The 25,968-nt window shown below is 42.1% G+C and overlaps 1 protein-coding gene across 3 annotated transcripts in view; it reads left to right on the forward strand.

Annotated features, from left to right (window-relative positions):
* Nucleotides 1-2,722: 2,722 nt before the first annotated feature.
* Nucleotides 2,723-25,968, forward strand: part of Wipi2 (WD repeat domain, phosphoinositide interacting 2) — a 32,208-nt gene continuing 8,962 nt past the window's right edge. The window contains exons 1-6 of one of the 3 annotated variants that reach the window (XM_033764805.1): nucleotides 2,723-2,772; nucleotides 7,552-7,649; nucleotides 17,463-17,632; nucleotides 19,605-19,701; nucleotides 22,450-22,547; nucleotides 23,285-23,377. In XM_033764805.1, coding sequence (XP_033620696.1) covers nucleotides 2,768-2,772; nucleotides 7,552-7,649; nucleotides 17,463-17,632; nucleotides 19,605-19,701; nucleotides 22,450-22,547; nucleotides 23,285-23,377 — 561 coding nt within the window. In that variant the 5' untranslated portion in view covers nucleotides 2,723-2,767. Of the gene's footprint in view, nucleotides 2,773-7,551; nucleotides 7,650-17,462; nucleotides 17,633-19,604; nucleotides 19,702-22,449; nucleotides 22,548-23,284; nucleotides 23,378-25,968 lie in introns of those variants that run through there. The other 2 variants (XM_033764806.1, XM_010642830.3) reach the window with 2 other exon arrangements.

The raw sequence follows: 25,968 nt of genomic DNA on the forward strand, positions 1-25,968 counted from the left end.
TTTTGAGACAGTCTCACTGTAGTTCAGGCTGGCCTTGAACTCGCCATGATCCTCCTGCCTCAGCCTCCCAGTGCTTGAGATTACAGGAGTGTGCAACCATGCCTGGCATCTATCTGCTCATTTGTGCTTCTGAAATGAAACTATAATTTTAATCTTTAATAGTGCTTTTAGTAATCCCTTCTGGGAGCAAATTTCTTCTACAGGTGTATAAGAGAACCTGGAAATTTCAGGTTTCTAATGGATAACATGATCATTAAAATAGCCCTGAATTTATGTTTGCGTACATATACTCTGTATGAAATATTTGTCTTCTGCTTTATCCTCCTGATTTCACATTCTCCCGGATATTACAAGTAAATCATCCTTGTGTCTGGTTCTGCCTGTGTCCCACTGCTTCCTGCTCTTCACTCATCTTTCTGCACTTGAAGTCTGTGTTTGTTTCTGCTCTACTTGGTCACTCGGCTTTGAGAGAGAGGTGATCACCTGAGAGGGAAATCCTTCATTTGGTATCACCAGTCCCCAGTCCTGAGGATCCTCTTAAATCTCTTAGCAAAAGCAGGGGTGGGTGATAACTTGGCATCTTAAACACAAGGCCATCACAAAGAGCCTTTGCTCTTTCCTCTAAGCCAACAAAATTGTCTTCTAATTCCACGGTCTTAAGTTTGTTTTTTGGTTGTACGCACACCTCGATATCTTGGGTCCTGGTAGACCTCAGAGATTATATATGAGTAAAGGACTGGCTCACTTTCCTTTTGGATGCCCATATAATCTGTGCATGTTTTATCATGTCACCTGAGAAAAACCCCACTTTGTTTTGAGAGAATTAACAATTTAGGGCTGATTACTTTCATTTGTAAGTAATCTTAATCTCTTTTATAAGGTTTTTAATTTCGTTTTGCTTGTTATATTTTATCTAATCTTTCTCTGGCTTTATTGAGATACAAATGCCAACTGAATTATACAACATGTTTTAATACATAAATGAGATATGATGAAAATATAGTTACACTTAATTTTTTAAAATTCATTACAGTAAAAAAATTGCCGTTGATCTTTAGAATATTCCCCCTTACTTTAAACACATACATCCTAACCATTCTTGACACTTTCTGCAGCAGCTCTGGAAGTGCCCTTTTGTGAGTTTATTTAGTTGGCCCTCATGGCTGCCTTGTCCTGAGTTGATTCCAAACATTTCCCTTGTTTGGTCATTTTGACTTTGGGGAAGAGCCAGGAATCACATGGTGTCAGGTCAGGTGGATACGGTGGATCACAACACAATATCATGTTTTTATTAGCCTGCTTTTCTGTTGGATGGCACTAAGTGGCAGCAGTATTCACTGTTTTATTGATCCCACTTTGCAAAGACACAAAAGACTTCCAAAACTGCTTCACAAAATAGCAAGAACAAGGGCCAGGGATTTAGCTCAATGGTTCTACTGCCTGCCTTACATGCACAAGGTCCCAAGTTCGATCCCTGGTACAAAAAAACCCAAAAAAACAAGAACAATGGGGTACATGTTTGTTTGTTTTACTAAAGAAATTTAATACAAGATATACAAATACATAAGAATTTACAAGATTGGCTTACAGTGACCACCCACAGAGTCAGATATGGAGAGTGCAGAAGGTCTGTCTGCATGCTGGAGATCCAAAGGTTCCAGCTGAAGGCCTGGAGCTCACTGTAGTGTCCCGTGTGAGTCCACGTCAGGAGGCTGAAGTCTGTGCTGGAAGCCAGAAGACACTGTCCAAGGTGAAAGTGGAGACTGGAGCTCCTCTGAAGAAACAAGCGAGCCTGCCTTCTTCGTTTCCCTTTTATTCCATTCAGGCCACAAGCCTATTGGTTAAACATTTTCTTTCCATTTCCCAATATCTTTTACACATTTTGATCCTCATTTGTACTTTTGGTATCTCACACCAGAGAGACTATGCAATACTTACACATGTGTCCTATTTATTTCACTTAAAATGAAATAAACATGTATGTCCAATTTATTTCACTAAGTGAAATAAAATGTATAATAGATGTGGGGAAATGAGAAGAAAATGTTCAGATGAAAACAAGAGATGGGGTAGGGAGAAGGAAAGAAGGGACCAGGAAAAAAGAAGAGAAAGAAAAAATGGAAACAAAGCTTTTGTAAAAGAGGAAGCGAGGATGGGAGAAAAAGAAAGAAGCAAGGTATATCATGTACAGGTACAAATTCCCTAGGATGAATGTAATCATGTATATCTAAAATGTACCAATAAAGGTTTTGCTTAAATACACTACATATATATGGTCTCAAGGTGTATGGGATACATGTTCATTTGAAGCAAGGGGGAGTATTTTCAGGAGAGTTAATAGCAATGTGTCTTCTGCAATAACTTTATTTAAATATTCACTATATTTTGATCATACCTCATACATTGTAAGGTGATTACCACAGTGTAGTTTCAAGTATTCAGTGCTACTCAGTAAGACACCGTGTGGTATGATAGATCTCCAGAAAAAGTTTTACACTTTTCAAATAATAATGTCTGTTGTATTGGGCTTGTACCATCTTGGTCTGCCACACCTGTACAAACTGTGAAGTTCCTTGGACTGCTAATTTCTGCTGAAAATCCTGGTCACTAACTGGTAATGTGGAAGCTACTTTGCATTGTCACTGTCTACATGCATCAGCTCTTATTTCTGAATTTGGCTTTTTTGCAGGTCCCTAGCTGTTGGTAGTAAGTCCGGTTATAAATTTTTCTCCCTTTCTTCTGTGGATAAGCTGGAACAGATCTATGAATGCAGTAAGTGTTTGCTTTATTTTTTCCTCTTAAAAACCATAGTCCAGTTGTACTTGAACTGAAATGCGGTCTTAAGTTCAGACATGTAGAGACTGAAGTCCTGACAACTCCTAACCAGTCCTCTTCTTCCACCTTGGACTCTGTAAGAGGTGACACTGGTGATAGTCTGTGTTCCAGATCTTTTTCTGTGCATTTGCATGCATATAAATGTACATTTATAGTTTTGTTTTATGGACTTTTTCAATGAACAGCATCTAATCATATGTATTCTGTAGCCTCCCTCCTTTTTAAATGCCATTTAAACCATTTTGGGTACTGCTATAAAAAGCTTCCAGAAAATAGAAAATGAACAGTTTATTTTCTTGAGTTGTCATTTTACTGCTTTTGTAGCTACACATCAGAGAGGCAGCAAGGGGGCAGCAGAAGGGTCATACACCTTGGCTTCTTGTTCTATCACTTAGTGTGTGGTTTTACATGGATTACTTCATCTCTGGGCCTCAGTTTCCTTTTATTTTTGGCAAAACAACTAATGCCTACCTATGATATTGCTGTCAGGATTAGAAGTAATGAAGAAATACCGTAGGCATAGATCACCAGTGAGATGACAGTGGAAAGCTTTGGGTTCTTTCCATGTACATAATAGTTAAAATTTAGATTCACTAAAATAAAATAAAGTAAAATTAGGTTCACTTGCAGCTATAAGAAACAGCGCAGCCCCTTCGTCCAGTTTCCCCCAGTGGTAAAATCTTGCAAATCTTTAGTACCACAGCCAGAACACCCACATCCATCTGTCCTCTTCACAGCACTTAAGCTTTATTTGTATATCTGCAAGTTCTCTGTACAGTGTCAGCACCTGAGGAGATTGCTGTATCTGCTACAGTCAAGACACAGAGCAGTTCCATGAAGGCCCTTCAGGTCACCCTTCATGGCTATACCTGCCTCCCTGCTGCTGAATCCACACCTACTCTGATCCCTCACAGCCTCTAATCTGTCTAATCTGAAAGGTTTTTTGTCAGTTTTTAATCACAAAATGCCTGAAGTAAGCTAACTTAGAAATTTAGCTCACTGTTTAGAACATGATTCCTGCTGCCTATGCTTCTGGTGAAGCCCCCACAAGTCCATCACATCTGTGGGAGCAGCTGGTGACATCTAGAAACCAGAGTGCGCTCGTAGAGCCAGGCTCGTACTTCATGGGTCTATGTTAATCTCGTGAGGGAGGACAGACCCCCAGTCACCTGAGGGCCTCTTGATAAGGTTATCCTTAGAGGTTCCACTGCATCCTAGTGGTGTCACTCTGTGGGCCAGGCCTCCATCCTACACACCTATGTGGAGTACTCAGCCCAAATCCAGACTATAGCAAATGAGTACAGCATTCTGTGATTGGGAATTCTTCCAAGTTGTGTGTATCAGTAGCTCATTCTTTTCATTAACAAGTAGTATCCTGTGGTTTGAACACACTTCAGTATAACCATTTTCCTGCTGAAGGACCTGTGGGCTGCTTGCAGTTCTGAGCTATTACAAATCAAGCTGTTATGTGGCTAGGTGTGGTGGTAAAAACTTGTACTTCCAGCTATTCAGAGGCTGTGGCACAAGAATCACAAAACCATACTGGGCAACATAGCAAGACCTTGCCTCACAAATGGGAAAAAAAGAGTCTGGGTCATGTGTTCCTGGTGTCAATCCCTAGTACTGCCCCCAAAAAAGAAAGAAATGGGGGTTGGAAAGGCGAAAGATCTATCATGAGCATTTGTGACAGGTTTTTGTGTGTGCATAGGTTTTCATTTCTTGGAGGTAAATGCCCAAGAGTGCAATTGCTGGGTGGTATGGTAATTGCACGATCAGACGCTTAAACTGCCACAGTGTTTTCCAGGCTGGCTATAGCATTTTACATACCCGCTAACAAGAAGTGGCTGAAGTTGCTCAACACCTTTGTCGGCACTGTCGCTGTGTTTTTCTCAGTCACTCTGATAAGCGTGTGCAGTGCTATCACATTGTGTTTTGTGTTCCCTTACTGCTGTGTTCGGCATCTTTTTTGTATGTTTATTGCTGTCTCTGTGTCCTCTTTGGTGAATCGTCTGTTCATGTATTTACCCACTTTCTAATTGGATTGTTTGTTTTTTAATGCCATTCTGTGAATTCTTTATATAGTCTAGCTATTAGTCATTGTTAGTATGAGGCTTTTAATTATTTCTGCCCCCTCTGTATGAAGCATTTCAGTAGACCTGAACTTGCCTGTGGCTGGGACCTAAGGATCCTTATTAGGAAATAAGGAGCATAGTACTTATAATTTATGTCTTATGATTTGTTCCACCGGGATAGATTCAGGAAGAGACTGAATCTTTATTATTTCGATATCTACATGAGGGGGCCAGGGAAACCCCATCATTTCAAGGAAATAGAGTGTGTGTAACTCCCCAGTAGTACCCTGCTGTAGCTGCACTGATGGTGAGCACCAAGCGCTTAATAGGAACAGAGCAACACTAGGCTTCTTAGACTTGGTTCCTGAGCCATGGTTCCTACTGCCTGCCTGTCTCAGACTTCACTCCTCTTTTGTCCTCAGACTGTCTCCTGGTGCTTACTAGGTCTTGTGTAACTGAAGGTGTCATCTAGACAAAATAGGTGTGAGCCGTGAATGTAGCTCAGTGGTACAGCAGCTCTGCCTGGCAGATGTGAGTCTCTGTTTGATTCTAGGTATCAAAAAAAAAAAAAGAAGAAGAAGAAAGTAAAATAGGTGTGAAGCAGGAATGTATTCCTAGAGATCCAAACAGGACCTCTTTCCTCTGGGAAAATAGCCCTGTCTTGGCAGAAGAGTTCTTGTGGCTTTGATGAATGGCTGAAGCGTGCATTAAATCTATATCCATAAGAAAGTCCCTTATTATTAAATCATTGTCGTCACTCTTATCTGTTTTTAAACCCACAGAATCTTTTTTTTTTTTGATACTGCAAATCAAATTTGGGACCTGGTGCTTGTGGGTCAGGCAGGGGAACCACTGAGCTAAATCCCCAGCCCTGAACCCACAGAATCTCACTCCCTGTTTGGAGACCAAGGGCTTAAACAAGAGTAAAAGAATACCAAAACCTGGTTTTGCTTCTTCCTCAATGTAAACCTGGCTGACTGGCTTCAGCACCCTTTTGCCAAAGGCTTTGATGGAGTGGAATGTGATGCTTGATAGCTAGTCTTCTAAGGAGAGACTGTACTGACCAACACTGATTTGTGTTCCCCTTAGTGAACTTAGATCCTTAAAAATAGATGATGAAATGGACAACAAGTATTTTCAGGGTTAACACTTTAAACTGCAGCTGTTTCATTGTTCTATTCCTAAACACTATCTGCCTTTCCTCTGTCACTTATTTTCTTTGAGCCAATAAGAGAGTCTCTTGGGAAACAGGGTAGGCTCTGAGTGAATGGTCCAGGTTGCTTTCTAGCATTTTTCCATAGGTGGACTTAGCAAAGAATTTTACTTCCTATATCAGTATTTTAGTGCAGCCTGGGTATTGGCTCATACCCTCCTAACTCTTAGCATGCATCATAGAGCTGGATCTTTGCTATCAGCCTCTCAAGTTCTTTGCTATCAGTCTCTCTTGCTGCTACAGAAAGAGTGAGCCAGAACTAGTCTTAGGGAGAAAACAAGACTGACCACTTCTTGTTCTTTCATTCCTTTAAATACAAGACCCAAAACCTTTACCCTACAGCACTGTAAGATTTTTACTGCCTCTGTTGTCATTTCAGATTTTAAAAAAGGTTGCAAAAACTCCTGGGCACACCTCACCTATTGTTTGTATATGTCTTGTGTGCTTTCTCTCCTTCCTCTGCAGGGCCGGTTCTTGTTCGAAGATACATTGTACACCAATGTGGTCTCTCCTCCCTAAAATACTACTGCAGTGGTATCTTCTATTATTATGCAAAATGAATAGAAAGTTGTTGGGTTTTACTATTGTAAAATATCACAAAAGTTTAAGAGCTCTCTTGCTCAGATTCTACATTGTGCCTTTTCTTTGCACCTTAGAATTTCTAAGCCAGGAAGTGTCACTCATAAAGCATGCAGTTCCAAGATACTAGATGAGCAAAATGTTCTTAGCTCAGCAAAAGTGACTGGAGCTCCCTAGATTATACAAATCATCCATCGCCACATAACACTTTTATCAGCCTTCTTGCTTGGCCAAGAAACCAATCACCATTTATGTTACTGGCTATCAAATGTGTCTTAGGGTCTGAGAAATGGTGCTTTCTGACTCGTTCCTACTTGACAGGCCACTCACCAGTTGGAGTATTAATTTCAGTGAGATTTATAGTAATGGAGAAACTGGTTGCCTCTCTCTGCCTGAATCTGTGGTAATGGAATATTGGACTCTTAACTCCCATCCCTGCAGAGCTCCAGACATTGGACAGGCTGGTGCAGAAATGTATTCTATCAATTATTTAAAGGCTTTGTTCTTCCCTTCCCACTTTAGGAGCTTTATCATTGTCAGCTATAAACCATGCCAGCAGAAACAAAAGAAGCATCCTTTCTTCAATCAAGTAATTAATTTCCCAGGTCAGATTGTAGATAGGCAGTCTCTAGGAGAAAGTCTGCAGGAATTATGGCAGTAGCCACCTAGAATGAGTCCTAAAGCCAGGCCTTTGCCACTTGAGGTCACTGAAGTTTATGTTTACACTTAGTTTGTATCAGCCTGAGTGCTTTCTGGCACTAGTGTGCTGGTAACGTGCCATCTTGAGTAATGACACAGCCTTGGTGTTTTTTTTTTTGCTTTTCATTTAACTATCCTATCTTCTATTTACAGCCTGGTCTATTGTTTATCATTGTTCTTGGGAGGGCTAAGCTGTCTGTACCTCAGTTTAGTGGAAAGTGATTGTTGGATATGTGGAGTCCATGTAGAAGGTATGATTTTTAAAAATAAATATTTTGTAGAAAAATTTTAAAGATTTTTTAACAGTAAAAGAGACATTGCTTTGATCCCCTCCAGAATACTGTCCCTCACTTTGAACACACACTGTTCTTGCCACTTCTTGAAGCATCTCTGGAAGTCTTTAGTTGAACTGTCGTGGCTGCCTCAGTGTCCTGATTGTTTTGACTTTGGGGAAGATCCACAAGTCAGGTGGTGCCAGATCCAGTGAATAAGGTGGATGAGGATGCATTGTTGTGCTTTTACAAGACTGCCTTTCCCTTGAATGGCACTAATCTGCAACATTCACTCTGTTTTTTACTACACCTTGTAAAGATACTTTCAAAAGAGAATATCTAAAATTGCTTTAAAAAGTGGCAAAATAATGGGATAAGTGTGTTAAGAGGTGAGGGGGAGGATTTTGATGTGATAAATGGCAATGTGTCTTTTACTATAATAAATTTTTTACTTTAGCAAAGTGTTTTCTGATCTTTATATGTGTTTGGAAGTTCTCTTGGGTGTGAAATATCAGAGCTGCCTCTCTGCAGGCTCCCTGCAGTTGGCAGATGGCCTTGTCCTATCCTTGGTTTCGGGCTTCTTTGAACATCTGATGCACCATAGAGACAGCTCTGATTTCAGGGGTTTTAGTGACCTCCCTGACCCCCATCTGCATATCTCCTCTGGGAGGGGAGGGTCTGCCCTGGCTTTGACCGTGCATGGTGGCAGCACGTCCTGATGCCCAGCATCCCTTTTCCTTGCATCACATACCTCTTGCATCAGGTCTTAATATATCAGCCAAAGTTCAGATCTCTGCAGTAGGCTGCCTATGTTGGTTTTTATTGTGGCTATTGAAAAACCTCTTGGGGATATAATTTGTCTACCTCTTAAGGTATATAAATCTTTTTAAAGTGTACATACAATTCAGTGAGTTTAATATATCTATACTGGCTTGTGCAGTTTGCCATAATCTAATTTTGAAATGTTTTTATAATCCCCAAAAGCAACCCTTGAGTGCATTAGCAGTCACTCCCCGTTTCCTCCCACCACCCGTGTCCCATCACAGCCACTAATCTACTTACTGTGTCTATAGATTTGCTGTCTGGACGGTTCAGATAAATGGAATCATGTGGCTGCCTTCTCTTATGTAGATGTTTCATGGTTCTTCCCTGCCTTGGTGTGTGTCAGTACCTCATTTCTGTTTCTTTTTTTTTTTCTGGTACCAGGGATTGAACTCGGGCCCCCGTACTTGCAAGGCAGACAGTGGAACCACTGAGCCAAATCCCTGGCCCTCACTTCTGTTTCTTGCTGAATAATATAATACTGTCTACATAGGTGGTTTTGTCCATCCAGTCATCTGCTGTTGGCTCCGGGTCTTTGACATTTGGGGCTATTGAGAATAGTGCTGCTGTGAACGTGTGTGTACAAGTTACTGTGTGAACCTCTGGTAACTGCAGGATGGCAAATACTGGTTAGGCATCTTTGTTTTGCCCATGTCTGCGCACTACTGAAGGGTAACTTCCTACAGTGGAAATACAGGTTTGAGTGAGATAAGTATGTTTTAAAATCAGTAGACGCTTCCATGTTGCCCCTGACAAAGGCAGTGCCAGCCTGGGTGGGGGAGTGAGCCAGCTGCCTTCCTCAAGCCTTACAAGTGCTAGTCACACTTTCCTATTTAAAAATCTGATTTTTTAAATGTCCTTTTGCCTTGATTATTTGTAATCCTTGAATTTAAAAGAAAAAACAAATTAGCCATTTGTTGTGAGTTAAAATATTTTTTCTGGGTTGTCATTTGGTTTTTGGCGTTTTTTTTTGTTTTGTTTTGTTTTGTTTTTAATGGTTCTTTTCACCAGTCTGAAGTCTTGATTTTTTTTTTTGTTTGTTTGTTTTTATATTTGGTTTGTTGTTGGGACAGTGTCTTGATGTTATATTCTAAGCTGGCCTCAAACTCACCATGTAGCATGAAATGCTGATTCACCTACAGTCCTATGTAAGGAATCTTTCATTTTCATTCCATGTCTGGAAAAATCATTTTTCTCGTGGCCTTATTTTGCTTGCTGATGTATTTAGGGTGCACTGAAGATGAACTTCTGTTTTGTTTTTTGGTTTTGGGTTGTTTGTTTGGGGTTTTTTTGTTTGTTTGGTTTTTGGTTTTTGGCTTTTTTTTTTTTTTTGTACCAGGGATCAAACTTGGGACCTTGTGCTTGTGAGGCAAGTGGCAGCACCACTGAGCTAAATCCCTGGCTTCTTTCTATTTTTTAAAAAATAGCTTTTCATTAAAACTTCAAGAAAGAAAAGACAGTTGATACTAAATGGCAGAAGTTAGTGTTTGTGAAATCTAGATCATGGGTATGTGCAGATTAATTTCATTGTCTCTTTTATGAATATTCATAGTTTAGAAAAAGCTTTCCTGCCTCTATATCATACCCCATTTTTTAAAATTTTAATTCTGAAAGAAATCTTTTTTTTTCCATTAAAAATGTCGGGAAGGCCATCTTGAAGACATAGCAGGGTAGGACAAATAAGCAGGCAGTAACCAGTGATGGCAAACCTTTTAGAGCTTTCAGTGATAACAAACAGCCTGCTGTGGCACGTGTGCCATAGATTGGCCACCACCCCTGCTCTCACCCATAAAGCCTTTGCCTTCTCAGTGCCTCCATTTATTAATGGAAATTTTTAAGCATACATAAAAGTTGAAAACACTTTGTGCCTTACACTCACTTCCCCGCGATTCAGACTGCCTCTCTGACATTTTACTAAATCTGCCCTCACCACCTGCCCACGAGCCCCTCACTAAGTGTTCCAGAGGACATTGCAGAGGCCAAATACTGCTGCAAGCATATTTTTGTCATTTTCTTTAGCAATGCAATGCATAGTGAGTTTTGACAAGCACTGCAACTCTGGGGTCAAGGCTTACCATCATTCCAGAAAGCTCCTCAGGTCCCTCTACCCTCAGCAGCAACCAGTGTCCACTTTTTTCTGCCATAGTTTACTTGCACCTGTCTGGAACTTCAGACTGACAGCACTCTTCACTCAGCATAATTTCTGGAAGTGCATCTGTGTTGTGTCTCGATGACAATACATACTATGTGACAACATATGTCTGCTCTTGCTGAGGGCATCTGCATGGATGTTCTTGTGCATGTCTTATGGGCATATGTTTTGTATTTTTCTTGGGTTGCTGTCCTGTGGCCTTGGATAGTACGTGCTCAGTTTATAAGAAGCCTCCAGACCTCCCCCACTGGCTCTGCCATTTGTGTTATTGAAGCTTGCACAAAGTAAGGCTTCTTCACTCGCATTTGACATTGCCACTGTCATTTTCGCCATTCTGAGGTGTGGGTGTGTGAGTGAGTGTGTGCACATGTGCAATGCTAAGGCTGGAATCCAGGCCTCACATGCACACCCTTGGCCCTTATTAGGATTTTAATTGGCATTTCCCTGGTGACTAATGATACTGATTGCTTTCATATGCTTGTCTGTCTGTATGTCTTTCTTGAAATGACTCTTCAGATCTCCCCTTTTTAAATTTGGTTGTCTTTATTATTGAGTTAGAGTTCTTAGGATATTTTGGAGCGAGTCCCTTTGTCAGATATGTTTTAGGACTATTTTTTTCATAGTCTATGGCTGGCTTCTTAGTTTTCTTGTCTTTTTTTTTTTTTTTTTTTTTTTTTTTTTTTTTTTTCCCCAGTATCAGGGATTGAATTTAGGACTTTGTGTGGTGCCACTGAGCTAAATCCCTGGCCCCGATTTTCTTCTCTTTTAGTAAATACTTTTTTTTTTTTTTTTTTTTGTACCAGGGATTCAACTCAAAACCTTGCACTTCCAAGGTAGGTGTGGTGCCACTGAACTAAATCCTTGGCCTTTAGTAGATACTTTATACAGAGGACCCTTGATTTACGAACTTGATTGGTTTCAGAGGGCTGGTTGTAACTCAAGTTGGTTGTAAGTCAGTCCAGCCAAAACCTGGATGTTTGCCTTGGTGCATGCAATAGGTAGATAAGAGGCAGCTGAGTCTTCCATTAACCTAATTATAACCCAGGTTGTTTGTATGTCAGGCTGGTTGTAACTTGAGGGTCCTCTGTTTTTTATGTCTATTTATTATTTATTTATTTTTGATGAGTTTTGCTTCCTGTGTCCTGTCTAGGAAACCATTGCCTACTCTCAGATCATGGAGCTCTTTTCCTATACGTTCTTTGAAAGCTTTGTGGTTACAACTATAAATAAAAGCCTTCTAAGGGGTAATCCACTTTCTGGTCCCCCTTCTGTGTCTCTCTTGGACAGAAGCTCTCTCTCAATAAAATTTTCCTACTCTTAAAAAAAAAAAAAAAAAAAAAAAAGCCTTCTCTCATGTTTAAGCCAGTAATCCATCTCAGATTAATTTGTGTGTGTTGTGAGGTACGAATCAAGGGTAGTTTCCTTATGATTTCCCGTTCCATCACCATTGTTGAAAATATTTGGTTCTCCTATGAAGATTGTTTGGTACTTAGAAACAGTTCTGTAGGTGAATTTGCTTTCTTTTCACTTCTTTCCTCATCCCTTGATCTATATGTCGGTCTTCAACTTTGTTATTTTTTGAGGTAGTCTTAGATATTGTAGGTCCTTTACTTTTTCATATACAAGTTTAAGTCAGCTTTCAGTGCCTTAAGCCTGCTGAGAGTATAAGGGTTGCATCAGACCTAGGGATCAATTTGAGGAGAATTGATAAACTTAACAGTATTGAGCTTCCAATCCATGAACCTGGTATATCTCTCTGTTAATTTAACTCTTCCTCAGTTTGTATTAGTAATGTATTAGGTTTTTTATAATGGAGGTCTTGTATCTTTTATTAAATTTAAAATATGTAATATTTGGGGTTAGCAGTATTATGTTAATTTTTAAAATTTCATTTTCCAGTTATTTTCTGCTGTGTATAAAAAGTCTCTCTCTCTCTCTCTCTTTTTTTTCTGATGGAGTTTGAGGGTGATCCAGGGTCTAGCACAATGCTAGGCAAGTGGTCTACCACTAAGCTACGACCCAGCCTCATTTTTGTGTTTTCATCTTGTATCCTTTGGCTAATAAAGAACATTTATTAGTTCTAATAGTTGCTTCTATAGGTACCTTAAGATCGCAGTAGGGGATGGTTTGACAGATTGCTTTTTGGTCTGTGTTGTATTTTGAGCTTGTGAGCAGTGGCACCACTGAGTTAAATCCCTGGCTCTGTCTTTTGTTTTTGGTTTTTTGGTTTTTTTAGACAAGGTCTCACTGTGTAGTTCATTTTCTTTTTTCTTTTTCTTTCTTTTTTTTTTTTTTTTGGTACCGGGAATTGACCTTGGATCCTTGTGCTTACTAGGCAGGCGCTGGAACCACTGAACTAAATCCCTGGATCCCTGGCCTCCCTGTGTAGTTCAGATTGACTTTGGACTTACTATGTTGCACAGGTTGGCCTTGAACATATGGGAAAACTGGCTCAGCCTCCTGAGTACTGAGATTATAGGTGTGTGCCACCACACTCTGCAGGTCTGTGTATTTTCTTTCTTTTCTCTGTCCCTGTTGTGTGTGAGAGAGACCTCCAGAGCAGGGTGGGGAAAGCAGACAGCCTGGCCTCCTTGTGGGTTCCAGGTCTCAAAGGGAAGAACCGTATATATAGTACTAACTGTAGACTTTTGCCTTGATCTGTTGAAGTTGCCTCCTGTTCATATGTCTCAAGATTTTTTTTTATCAGGAGGAGCACTGAATCTTGTCATGAGTTGTCTGCTTCTGTTGTACTGATCTGATGTTCTCTGGATGGTGGGGCTTCCCAGTCCAGCAGATGGCCCTAGATTGTTCTGACGTTGTATCCTTTACCATGAGGATCCCGGGCCACCTTTTCCTGGGAGATCCCTGTCTCTGTGCCCGTAAGCCAGCACCTCCTCTTGCTCCAGAGAGGGCAGCTGCTTTCCCCAGGGAATCACTCCTTCTCCAGATGGCCATGCCCTGCATCCATCTCTTCAGTGACCTGTCTCCACTACAGTATCCATCCTCTTGGTGGATTAGTAACACCTGAGTTGGAAATAGAACCTGCTTTGACCATACCTGTCCTTGCAGCCCCTCTCCAAGCGCCTGCTCCTTGAAGGCGCCTACCTGAGTTCCTAGACTTCCTTGCCTTTCCTTGATGGTCCAGCCCTTGACTGGGAGTATGTAGTGTGGAAGGCTCCAATCTGTCACCATTCTGCGTGTGCATACATATGGTGGAACCACTGATTCAGGGGTTACTGATAAACTTTAGCAAAGATGACAGATTTACAAATGCAGAATTTGAATAAAGAAGATCAGTATATTTGGAAATAAGGTCTTTTCTTTTCTTTTATTTATTTTATTTATTTATTTTGGGGGGGTACCGGGGACCAATCTTGGGACCTTGTGCTTGTGAAGCAGGTGGCAGCACTACCACTAACCCAGTAAGGTGTTTTCATCACTGGCTTAATTTAGGAGAGCAGTGAATTTAAGAAAAACTTACTTTTATCCTGGCATGATGGTGCACACCTATAATCTCAGCACTCGGGAGGTTGAGGCAGGAGGATCACTGCAAGTTTGAGACCAGCCTGAGCTACATAGTGAGCTCCAGGGCAGTCTGAACTACATACTGAGACCCCATCTCAAAAAAATAAAAATATTGCCAGGCGTGGTGGCACATTCCTGTAATCCCAGCACTCAGGAGGCTGAGGCAGGAGGATTGCTGCAGGTTCGAGTCCAACCTGGGCTACATAGTGAGTTCCAGGTCAGTCTCAACTACACAGTAAGACCCTACCTCAAAAACCAAAAAATAAATAAATAAATAAAATATAAATATAAATTAAATTAATAGTTGCTAAAAAAACTTAATTAGTTTTGTATGCAGCAGGTCTTAGAATTAATAATACTATGAGTCAGTCCAGCTCCTTCCTACGTCACCATTGAGAAAATTCATTAATGCCAGGCCTGACAGCTAGTTATAGCAGAGCCAAGAGCAGAATCTGATTTTTTCTTTTTTTGGTTTTTTTGAGACAGGTCTCATTAGGTAGTTGAGACTGACCTGGAACTCACTATGTACCCCAGACTGGTCTCAAACTCAACAATCCTCCTGCCTCAGCCTCCCAACTGCTGGGACTACAGGCATGTGCCACCATGCCCGGCCCAGAATCTGATTTTTAAAGTGGTTTTACCTGGGACCTTCCCTGGGTCACCATGGCACCACTAGGGCTCAGTGAGGTGCCCTGTACTGTTGCCTTCCCAGTGCAGGTATCAGTGTGAAAGCAGTTGAGCCAAAGCAGTTCTGCTCCTTAGACATAGCACTTGCAGATAATAAGACTTCCACCCAAACCAAACTTCACAAGAGTAGCCTGTGTGTTTAGAGATGTTGCTCTCTGAAGTATTGTTCGAGGAATATCTGAAATCCAGCCATCAAGTCTGCTCTGTCTCCCTCCAGTGTCTGAGGAGCTACTTCTTGCTGCTGGGTGATGTTAGACCAGGGCACGGCCTGGCATGGCCCTGTCCTTTCCTCTAGGCTCAGCAGGAGCCCTGTGCCTAGGTCAGTGGTGGCAAACCTGTGCACAGCAGGCTCTTTGTATCATTGAAAGCTCTAAAAGGTTGATGACTGGCAGAGGTGAGGCATGGGATGTGGCATGGGAGGGAGGGGGCTTCTTGTCATAACCAGCATCCGTGTGGATTTCAGGGGCAGGGTCATTAGAGAACCTAAGTATCTGGTTCTTGGAGAGGCTCCAGGTGCTACTGATAGTTGACATTCTCATTTTTTTTTGTTGTTTGTTTTGGAAAACATTTATTGGTACATTTTATTTATCTATTTTGGTACTGGGGATTGAACTTGGAACCTTGTGCTTATGAGGCAGGCAGCAGAACTATCGAGCTAAATCACCAGCACTGGTACATTTTAGATATACATAATGATAAAACTCATAGAGGATGCACTCAAGTACATGATATATGATATAATCTGCCTCTTTTTTTCCCATTGTCCCCTCCCCTCGCTATATACAAAAGCTTTGTTTCCATTTTTTCCTTCTATTTTCACTTTTTTTCTTGTCCTTTTCTTTTCCCCGCCCCCGTTCCCCTTCCCATTTGAACATTTTCTTCCTATTTCCCAGTATCTATTACACATTTTAGTCCTTATTTCCACTTTTGGTTTCTCACACCAGAGAAACAATACAGTATTTAAATGTGTATCTAATTTATTTCACCTAAGAGTATGGTCTCAGGCTGGGGATTTAGCCCAGTGGTTCCATTGCCTATCTCCCAAGTGCAAGGACCCAAGTTTGATCCCCAGTACCAAAAAAAAAAAAAAGAGTATGGTCTCAAGGTGCATCCATTTAAGCTAGAAATGTCTCAGGCTCATCCTTCTTTGTAGCATAGTACTCCATTGTATTAAAATAAACAAAAAAAGCACACCTTTATCCATTTGTCAGTTGATGGGCATTTGGGCTGTTTCCAAAATTCAGCTATTACAAACTGCCACTATAAACGTGGATGTGCTTGTATCGCTGTGGTAGGATGCTTTTAATTCTTTCAGGAAGTTACTAAGAAGGTGACTAGCTGGATGACATTCTGGGTTCTGCGTGCATGTCTTCAGAGCCCTGCCATGTCTGGGCCATGTGCCGAGACCTCTGCCCCCAGGAGGCAGCAGCAAGATCACCTGTGCCCCTCATGAAAAGGAAGTATCTGGCAGGAGTGTGCCTGCTCTAGGATGCACCCCTGGCCATTTTCCATTGGCAACAGCCACTTGCTTTTGATGCTTGAAATAAAGGTCTGTGCACTGCTACAGGGAACATGGGTTCACCTATGGCTCAGTAAAAGTGACCGGATAGGCTGAAGAGCTCAGAATCATGTGCTTGATTTTACTGCCTCTTCCATTCTGAGTAATAGCAAACTTTATTTTTTCAAACTCTTAATCCTTTTTATTAAAAGGAAAAAACTAAATATGTGCTGTGGCGTTTAGGCTACGTCTGACTCTTGAGTTCATGTCATTATGTTAGAACCTAAGCTAGTATTCAGCACGTTTGCTTGTCAGATCCATGTTGAATAGATCACTACCCTGCACTTGCTTAGAAATACAGACGCTACTCCACTCACAGTGGGGTTGCATCCCAGCAGACCCATCCTGGGTTGAAAATACAAAAAGTGGAGCTGCACTTACCATGCCTGACTAGAACGGACTCCCTGCTGAGGCCCTGCAGCCATCAGAGTGTTGTCCTTTATGTCACCAGACCAGGAAAAGATACAAACTTGGAATCAGAAGTACACTTTCTACCAAATGCTATCATTCTGGCACCACCATACAATTTAAAAGTCATAAAGTGAAACATGGTAATTTCAAAACCTTCTGCAATTCGTGTCTTAATGAAAAGGCGCTTGTATCTTGTTCTGTCACTTCATCTACCAGTTTGGTGTTTTGGATTAACAAGTGCATTTTTAAGTCTTCTGATTAAATCCAGCAGCAGAGCTGATTAAAGGGATCCTTTTAAGTAATTCTGTGATTTGTCTTCACATAGGGGCAAATCTGTCTCCTATCCAAGTACTGACCAGGCATGGCCCTGCTTAACTTCTGAGATCAGACTAAATCAGGCGTGTTAAGGGTGGTATGGCCATAGACTACATAGGGCCATGATCTGTATCCGTAGTGGCAGCAATTCTAGGACTCCAGAAAATCAGAATTTCCCCCTGGACTGTGCTACAATACTAGGGACCTGGAAGTAAGTCCCTGCTTTAAGTGCCTCGTAGGAGTGTATTTGTGTCTGCGGGTAGACTTTGCCTGTCAGCTAAGAGATGCATGTATCCACTTATGTTTTCTGTTCTGGTTTCAGCTGACACTGAAGATGTGTGCATTGTAGAAAGATTGTTCTCCAGCAGCTTGGTGGCTATCGTTAGCCTCAAAGCTCCCCGGAAGCTGAAGGTTTGCCACTTTAAGAAGGGCACTGAGATCTGTAACTACAGCTACTCCAACACAATTCTGGCTGTAAAGCTCAACAGGCAGGTGAGCAAGGCTCTGATGTGTGGCTCTCTGTGCACACTGCTCCCAGTCACCCTGTGTTTGCAGCCTGCCGAACCTGTCCCCTCCAGTGCCTCTCAAAGTGGGTAGTCCCCAGCCCTCAGCTCCCACCAGCTCCCTGCTGCCCATCCGGGTGCTAGGTACACCTCTGCCAGAGACTGACTGCTCTCTCCATCCACGATACTGCCCTTGCCCTGCCCAGTTGCTTCACCCATTTTTTTATGACCTGAGTCTTACTAGCTTTTTCTGTCCATTTGCTCATCCAGAGATAGCCAGTTTTTAACTTATCTTTTGCTTTTATAAGTATTTTCAGTCTTTTGGACTCTTTTTTTTTTCCCCCCGCTCTATTAAATTGTGAATTTGACCCATGAGAACACCTGGCACAGTTGATGAGTAGCCCTCCCGGCTCAGGTTCACACACAGTCCAGAAGTTTGGCGCATGAAATCCCTGTCTCCTGGGTTTGGCAGCACTGTGCACGGGGGTGGGGTGGGGGTGCAGTTGGAATTGGCTTCTGGTCCAGACTAGATGAAGGCAGCCTTCTCACCAAAATAAGCCTTATTATGGGCCAGGGGTTTGGCTCAGTGGTTCCACCGCCTGCCTCGCAAGCACAAGGGCCCAAGTTCGATCTCTGGTACCAAAAAAAAACCTTATTAGAACCAGGAATTGGTCTGTTAATTGACAAAATTGGTTAAACTGGGAAATTATAGCATATAATAGCTTGAAGATTTAAAAATTTAAGATACAAATGTTCCTTCCTATCTAGTGAAGAACTGTGTGCATGTCAGGTTCTCTTTCTTGCGTGAATTATTCCTTCAGTGGATCTTCTAAGTCTGCGTGCATTTTCTGTAAAGTGAGCGAGAACTAGCAGCAAAATAACCTGCATACCGAATAAAATTTGGTACTTTTAAAAAATTCCTAGGCTTGCTGAGCGTGGTAGAACACGCCTGTAATCCCAGCACTCAGAGGCAGGAGGGTCACCGTGAGTTTGAGGCCAGCCTGGGCTACATAGGAAGACCCTGTCTCAAAAAAAAAAAAAAAAAAAAAAGGAAAAACTCCCAGACTTTTATTTTTTCCTTACCATGCCTCATTCAGTATCAATTTTTATATTCTTGTGGATTTTTAAAAATTTATTTGTATGGGGCCAGGGATTTAGCTCAGAGGTTCTGCCCCTGCCTCACATGTGCAAGGACCTGAGTTTGATCCCCGGTACAAAAAAATGTGCATATGTTTTGGAGGCAGGGTTTTGCTGTGTAGTTCAGGCTGTCCTTAAACTCACAGTGATCCCTGTCTCAGCTTCCTGAGTGCTGAGATTACAAATGTGCACCCTCACATCTATCTTAGTATGTTTTGTTGTTGTTGTTGTTGTTGTTTGGTACTGGGGGTCGAACTCGGGTCCTTATGCTTGAGAGGCAGGTGGCAGAACCACTGAGCTAAATCCCCGGCCCTTAGTATCAGTTTTTTGTTGTTGCTGGTGGTGGTGGTGGTGGTTTTTATTTTTTTTGAAACAGGGTTTCATTATGTAGTTGAGACTGACTCGGAACTCACTATGTAGCCCAGGCCGCCAATTCACAGCCATCCTCCTGCCTCAGCCTCCCAAGTGCTGGGATTACAGGTGTGCGCCACCACCGCCAGCCCTTAATATCAGTTTTTAAAAGCATCCTGCCTTTATCAAGTCTCTCCAGAACCCACTTTCCCCATAGTTCAGCATGATAGTGAAGTACATTAGTTTGAATTCCTGTACCCTTGGCATGCAGGCAGTGTAGAAGCAGACACAGCTGGCCCTGGTGCCCCCCTGTGGCAGTAGGAAGACTTCCACATCCCGAGCCTCACACATCCAGTGTGTGTAATGTACTAGAGGAATGGAGAGTCTTAATCCAAAACTTGAGACAGAAAGCTAGGGGGGATGTGTATTGTAGTAGATAAATCTTCATGTTAGGTTTTCTGTGTTTTCTCTAGAGACTCATTGTGTGCCTGGAAGAATCTCTCTACATACACAACATTCGGGATATGAAGGTACTGCATACCATCAGGGAGACCCCCCCAAACCCTGCAGGTAATTTATTTGTGAGAATCGTTCAGTTTTGCCTTGTAGGTTTGGCTATAGGATGCTGGGCGTAATGGCACACAACTGCACTCCCAGCATTCTAGAAGGCTGAGGTAGAAGGACTGTAAGTTTTGGCCAGCCTGGGCTTATTAAAATTTTTTTAATAGTAACTGTAGATGAGAGTTCTGTTTTGTTTTTATTTATTTTTTTTAATAAGTTCCATGGATGAGACAGTTTTTTTTTTAATTTTTATTTTTTTAGACAGGGACTTGCTGGGCCTGGAACTTGCAGTGATCCTCCTGCCTCAGCCTTCCAAGTGCTGGGATTACAGGTGTGCACAACACCACACCCAGCTTGAGACAGATTTTTAAAGTTTTGGTTCTAAACAGTTATCTTTCTACTGAAGCTGATCTGTGGCCAGTATAATCTCATTGGTTTAATCAACTTTCAGTTTTGAGGTTATATGATCATTTCAAAGCAAAGGCCTTTTATCTGTTTATAGTATTGACATCACCTAAGGTGGGTTGGGGGTTCCAAATTTTATTAAATGCTATTAGCTTATCAGAATGGTATTTTATTTGTACTTTTTTAAATGCTAAATTATAAATCGAAGAGTTGGTTTTTTGAAAGAATAAATAAAATTGATAAACCCTTAGCAAACCTTATCAAAAAAAGGAAAGAAAAGTCTCAGATCCATGCAATCAGAAATGAAAAAGGTGAAGTCACAACAGATCCAACAGAAATCCAGAGGATCATTAATGCCTACTTTGAAAACTTGTACTCTAATAAAATGGAAAACCCAGAAATGGACAGATTTCTAGATACTTATGAATTACCAAAGTTGAATGAAGAAGATAAAAACATTTTAAACACCCCAGTTACAATCAGTGAAATTGAAAATGTAATTAAAAACTTACCAAGAAAGAAAAGCCCAGGTCCTGATGAATTCACTGCTGAATTTTACAAGACATTTAGAGAAGAACTATTGCCACTACTGTTTAAACTTTTCAATGAAATTGAAAGGGAAGCAGTACTTCCAAATTCATTCCTGGAGGCAAGCGTCACTTTGATTCCCAAACCAGGGAAAGACACAACTAAAAAAGAGAACTACAGGCCAATCTCCTTAATGAACATAAATGCAGAAATCCTTAGCAAGATATTAGCAAACAGAATACAGAGGATCATCAAGAAGATCATACATCCTGACCAAGTCGGATTTATTCCAGGGATGCAAGGATGGTTCAACATACGTAAATCAATAAATGTAATACACTATATTAACAAAGTCAAGAACAAAAACCACATGATCCTCTCGATAGATGCAGAAAAAGCATTTGACAAAATTCAACACCCATTCATGATAAAAACCCTGCAAAATTTGGAATAGATGGTCTGTATCTCAATTTAATAAAGGCTATCTATGAAAAGCCAACAGCCAACATCATATTAAATGGCCAAAAACTGAAAACCTTCACGTTAAAATCAGGAACAAGACAAGGATGCACACTATCACCACTCCTCTTCAATATAGTTCTGGAAACATTGGCCATAGCAATTAGACAAGAAAAGAAATTAAAGCAATTAAGATAGGAAAGGAAGAAGTTAAACTGTCATTATTTGCTGACGATATGATACTCTACATTGAAGACCCAAAAAACCACCAAAAGACTTCTAGACTTAATTGACACTTTTAGCAGAGTAGCAGGATACAAGGTCAACACACAAAAATCAATAGCCGCCTTGTACACAAACAGCAGACTCACAGAGAAATTAGGGAAACAATTCCTTTCACAATAGCATCCCAAAAAATGAAGTATCTAGGAATCAACCTAGCAAAAGACCTCTACACTGAAAACTACAGCACTCTGAAAGAGATTGAAGAGGATATAAGAAAATGGAAAGACATCCCCTGCTCCTGAGTAGGAAGAATCAACATAGTGAAAATGGCCATACTACCAAAACTGCTATACAGATTCAGTGCAATGCCAATTGAAATTCCAACACTGTACTTCACAGAACTAGAAAGAAAAATCCAAAAATTCATTTGGAACTATAAGAGACCTAGAATAGCAAAAGCCATCCTAGACAACAAGACACATGGCAGCAGGTATAACAATTCCCAATTTGAAACTATACTACAAAACCACTGTGATAAAAACAGCATGGTACTGGCAAAGAAACAGACCTGAGGATCAGTGGAACAGATTGGAAGACAAAAACAACTCCAGATACACTCAGCTACCTCATCTTTGACAAAGGAGCTGACCATCCTCAGTGGAGGAAAGATAGCCTCTTCAATAAATGGTGTTGGAAAAACTGGATCTCATCCTGCAAAAGTTTAAAACTAGACCCTTACCTGTCACCATGCACTAAATTAAAATCCAAGTGGATTAAAGATCTAAATATAAAAACAGAAACTCTAAACTTGCTGGAAGATAAGTTAGGCAGAACTCTGGAAGACATTGGCATAGGAAAAGACTTTATGAACAAATCCTCAGCACGGGAATTAAAGTGTTTGTAGGGGGATGGGGAGGGGAGGGGGGTGAAGGGAGGGTGGGGACAAGGGGAAAAAATGAGAAGCAAGATCTGTCATGTAAAGGTACAAGATCCCAATAATGAATGTAACTGTACTGTATATATAGAATGTACCAATAAATTGAATTTAAATTTTTTTAAAAAATGCTAAATTATAACCAACAACTAAGAAGGACCGTCCTCTTAGACTTGACTTGTACCTGCTGTCCATGTGTTTTACAGGCTTGTGTGCACTGTCAATAAACAATGACAACTGCTACTTGGCGTACCCAGGGAGTGCCACCATCGGAGAGGTGCAGGTCTTCGACACCATTAATTTGGTGAGGTCCCTTTTCTATTTGGTTAAATGTTCACAATGGGGCTGTGATTCTTAGTCTCACTGCTGGGTGGCTCTGATTTGGATTACGTTCCCAACAGCGTGAACCACAAGTGGTACCTGGGTGACTGTCCCATTGGGTGACTATTTTATTAGTAATAAGATCGATAAAAGTGATTAGGGGACCTGGGATTTAGCTCAGTGTTGCACACCTGTCTCGAAAGTGCAAGGCCTGAGTTTGAATCCCTGGTACCAAAACAACAGCAACAACAAAAGAGTGATTAGTTTGTGGCAAACCCCCAGTGGGACAGTCATATGAGTGACCGATGGCTCAGGCCAGAGGGAACATGTATACAGTGTCTTTCCCTGCACCTGCAGCTTGGGGTCTTCAGTATCTTTGGGCAACCACACAGTGTTCACTGCTGCTTTCTCAGTAGTGGCAGAGCAGGGCTGACTGAAGCCACCCCTGGGGTGCTTCTGTGGGTGCCTAAGTGCTGAGGGCCTGCAATGGTATCCTGGGACTTGGAAACCTTGATGGGTGGAGAAAGTATTTAGTGTTTTTCCGAGTCCGAGCAGCAGTTCCATAACCCCACCCCAGTTAGTTAGGTGGGTTTGGTGTTCTTGCTGACCAGGTGGTGGCTCAGTGACAGCCTGGTGGCATTTCAGCCTCCTGGCCAGACAGTAGCACAGGACACAGGCTTTCATTCATGGCAGTCATATTTCGTCGGTTTCCCATTTCAGAGAGCTGCAAACATGATCCCAGCTCATGACAGTCCTTTAGCAGCGCTGGCTTTTGACTCAAGTGGAACCAAACTTGCCACTGCTTCTGAGAAGGTAGGTCTGCTGTGGGCTGGGAGAGGGTGGGTTGGACGCCTCAGTTCTAGTTCCATTCACGCACAGGGTATCAGACAGGTTTCTGTAATGCCGCCTTGCAGAGGAGCCGTGGTGGCCACACTGGTTAGCTGCTGTGGAGTGCAAAAAATGTGTGTGAGTCTGCTTTCCATCCCAGCCACAGACTGCCTTCCAGAGAGGAAGGGCTTGAGGGGCTGCACTTGAGGCCACGGGCACAGGGCAGAGCACAGCTGCTCACCTCAGAGCAGCCTGTGGGGGACAGCGTGCTGACCCCACTCCCTCCCACCCTCTGGCCCACACCCTGTCTGCAGCACCAGCATTTTAGTACACAGCCTTGGGGATGACACTGTGCCATTGTCTGACAAGAAAGCTCACAAGCTTGTGGTAGAAATTCCAAAGTACACGGAGAAAAGGAAACTATATTCCCAGCCAGGCCAGGATGCTCATGTCTTGGGGTGGAGAGTTTAGAAAATAATGAGAGGTGTAAATAGCCAAAGACAGTTCCGTTATCCACCTGATCTAAATACATTTCAGTGTCCTCATTCCTTTTTCTCCTTTTATGAAACAGGGTCTTGGTAAGTTGCTCAGGAAGGACTAGAACTTGTTGTCCTCTTGTCTTCAGTGCTGGGATTATAGGCATCCAACCATACTCAGCTCTATTTGAACGTCTAATAGTTACCTATGGTTTAAATAACGTGGTTTAGCTAGGTGTAGTGGCACAGACCTGTAATCCCAGCACTCTAGGAGGCTGAGACAGGATGACCTCAAATTCAAGCCCAGCCTGGACAAATGAGTGATTTATTGAGACCCTCTCTCACAATAAAAAAGGCTAGGACTGTAGCTTCGTGCAGCACAATTTCCAGCACTCTTCAGGGGTAAAAAAAGAATGTGGATTTTTTGGCTTTTTTGGCTTTTTTTTTTTATTCAGGGAGGTTTGATTTTTGTTTTCCATTTTTGAGATAAGGTCTTACTATGTTGCGCAGGCTGGTCTCAGACTCCTTCAGCAGTCCTCCTTCCTTAGCCTCCTGAGTAGCTGGGCCATCACACTGTGTGGGCCATCACACCTGGCTCCTTTTTTTTTTTCCTTTTAAGTGACTAATATAATGTATTTAACGATTTAACATTTAAACTTCATCAGTGCATGTACAACATGAACTTTACTGAGGTGAGCCTGCCTTAGGATAGGACGCTTGCTGGGGCCCATCAGCACCACGTTCACATCAAGGACTGTTTACTATTTTAAACAAAGTACATTCAGATGCTTTCTATGAACCAGTTTGTTTTTTTATTTTTGTTTGTTTCGATGGGGTGTTTTGGATATAGGATCTTGCTTTGCAGTTCAGGCTGCCCTCAAACTTGGAGCAATCCTCCTGCCTCTGCCTCCCAAGTGCTGGGATTATAGGCATGCACCACCATGCCCAGCTACAAACCAATTTTGAAATCATTTCTGTCCAGGATAAGGACCAACAATAAAGGTGCACAGGCTAGTTTCACATAATTGACTGATTTTTAAGAGCACTTACTACAGCTGTGTCTGCAGACCTAGGAAATGAATTTTGCAGAAGGGCTCATAGCCCCCAGCTGTCTCACTCTATCTAAAGAGGGTAGAGCAGTGGCTGTCCTCAACCACACTCTGGTTAAGATTGCTTTGTGGTTGCAGTCTGTGTTTGGGATGCATTCTGAGGATCAAGACAGGGCCAGGGAGTACACTGAGTTCAGTGCCTATCATCAGCAAGCATTGCATGCAGAGCCATCTCCTCCCAGACACCCACGTTCACGGGTCACCCTGCTGGGGTGCTGGAGTGGTGTAGAAGTCTGTGTCTCCAGGAGTCCTCTCATCTTCCATAATGGTGGATGGCCACGTTCCTCCCACGTTAGCCTCTTTCTGTGGCAGTAGGCCCAAGTGTGTAAGCAGAGACCCTCACGTCAGTCCTGCCTGTGCACCCACAAGCCGGTGGTAACACCCATTGGAATCCCCTCGTGGTAGCGTGCTCACCACCGTGTCACCATGCTGTACATCCCAAGCCCTAACTTGAGAGCTACTGGTTGAGTCGATGCTTCATTTTTATCAGTGTGGATGACACTAAGCGTGCCTGGCTGCTACGGGGCTATGAAAAGCAGATGTGGTTAAAAAATAGGTTTTGCTGAGAGGAGGAATGATCACAGGTATGGCCTGTGGCCTCTGTCCTTTATAAGGTAGGTTATTGCTGCAGTATCCTTGCTGGCCTGAAACTCCCAGTCTTGGGCTCTTTCTGCTCAGCCCCACTGAGTCCTGCGATTGTAGGCTGCACCACTCACCTGGCCCCAAGTGGCCTTTTTAAACACCTGCATACACAGTACGGAGCAGCCAGCGTGACATACTCTTCAGCCTGACATCAGTAGGATGCTAGCAGGCCCTCTTGTTCTTCTGAGCTTAGACCGTACTGTCCCTGCTTTCTCCGAAGCTCCGTCTGCAGTTCTTGCGTCTCTTGGAGATCGAGTTTGTTTTCTTGTCTTTGTTCTTTTCTCTGCCCTTGTCCACTGCACTTAGATTTTCATTTTCATTTCTTTTTTTTTTTTTTTTTTTTTTTTTT

This window comes from Fukomys damarensis, unplaced genomic scaffold (assembly GCF_012274545.1).
Source record: "Fukomys damarensis isolate Sample0158 unplaced genomic scaffold, DMR_v1.0_HiC HiC_scaffold_17, whole genome shotgun sequence".
NCBI classification, from domain to species: domain Eukaryota; kingdom Metazoa; phylum Chordata; class Mammalia; order Rodentia; family Bathyergidae; genus Fukomys; species Fukomys damarensis.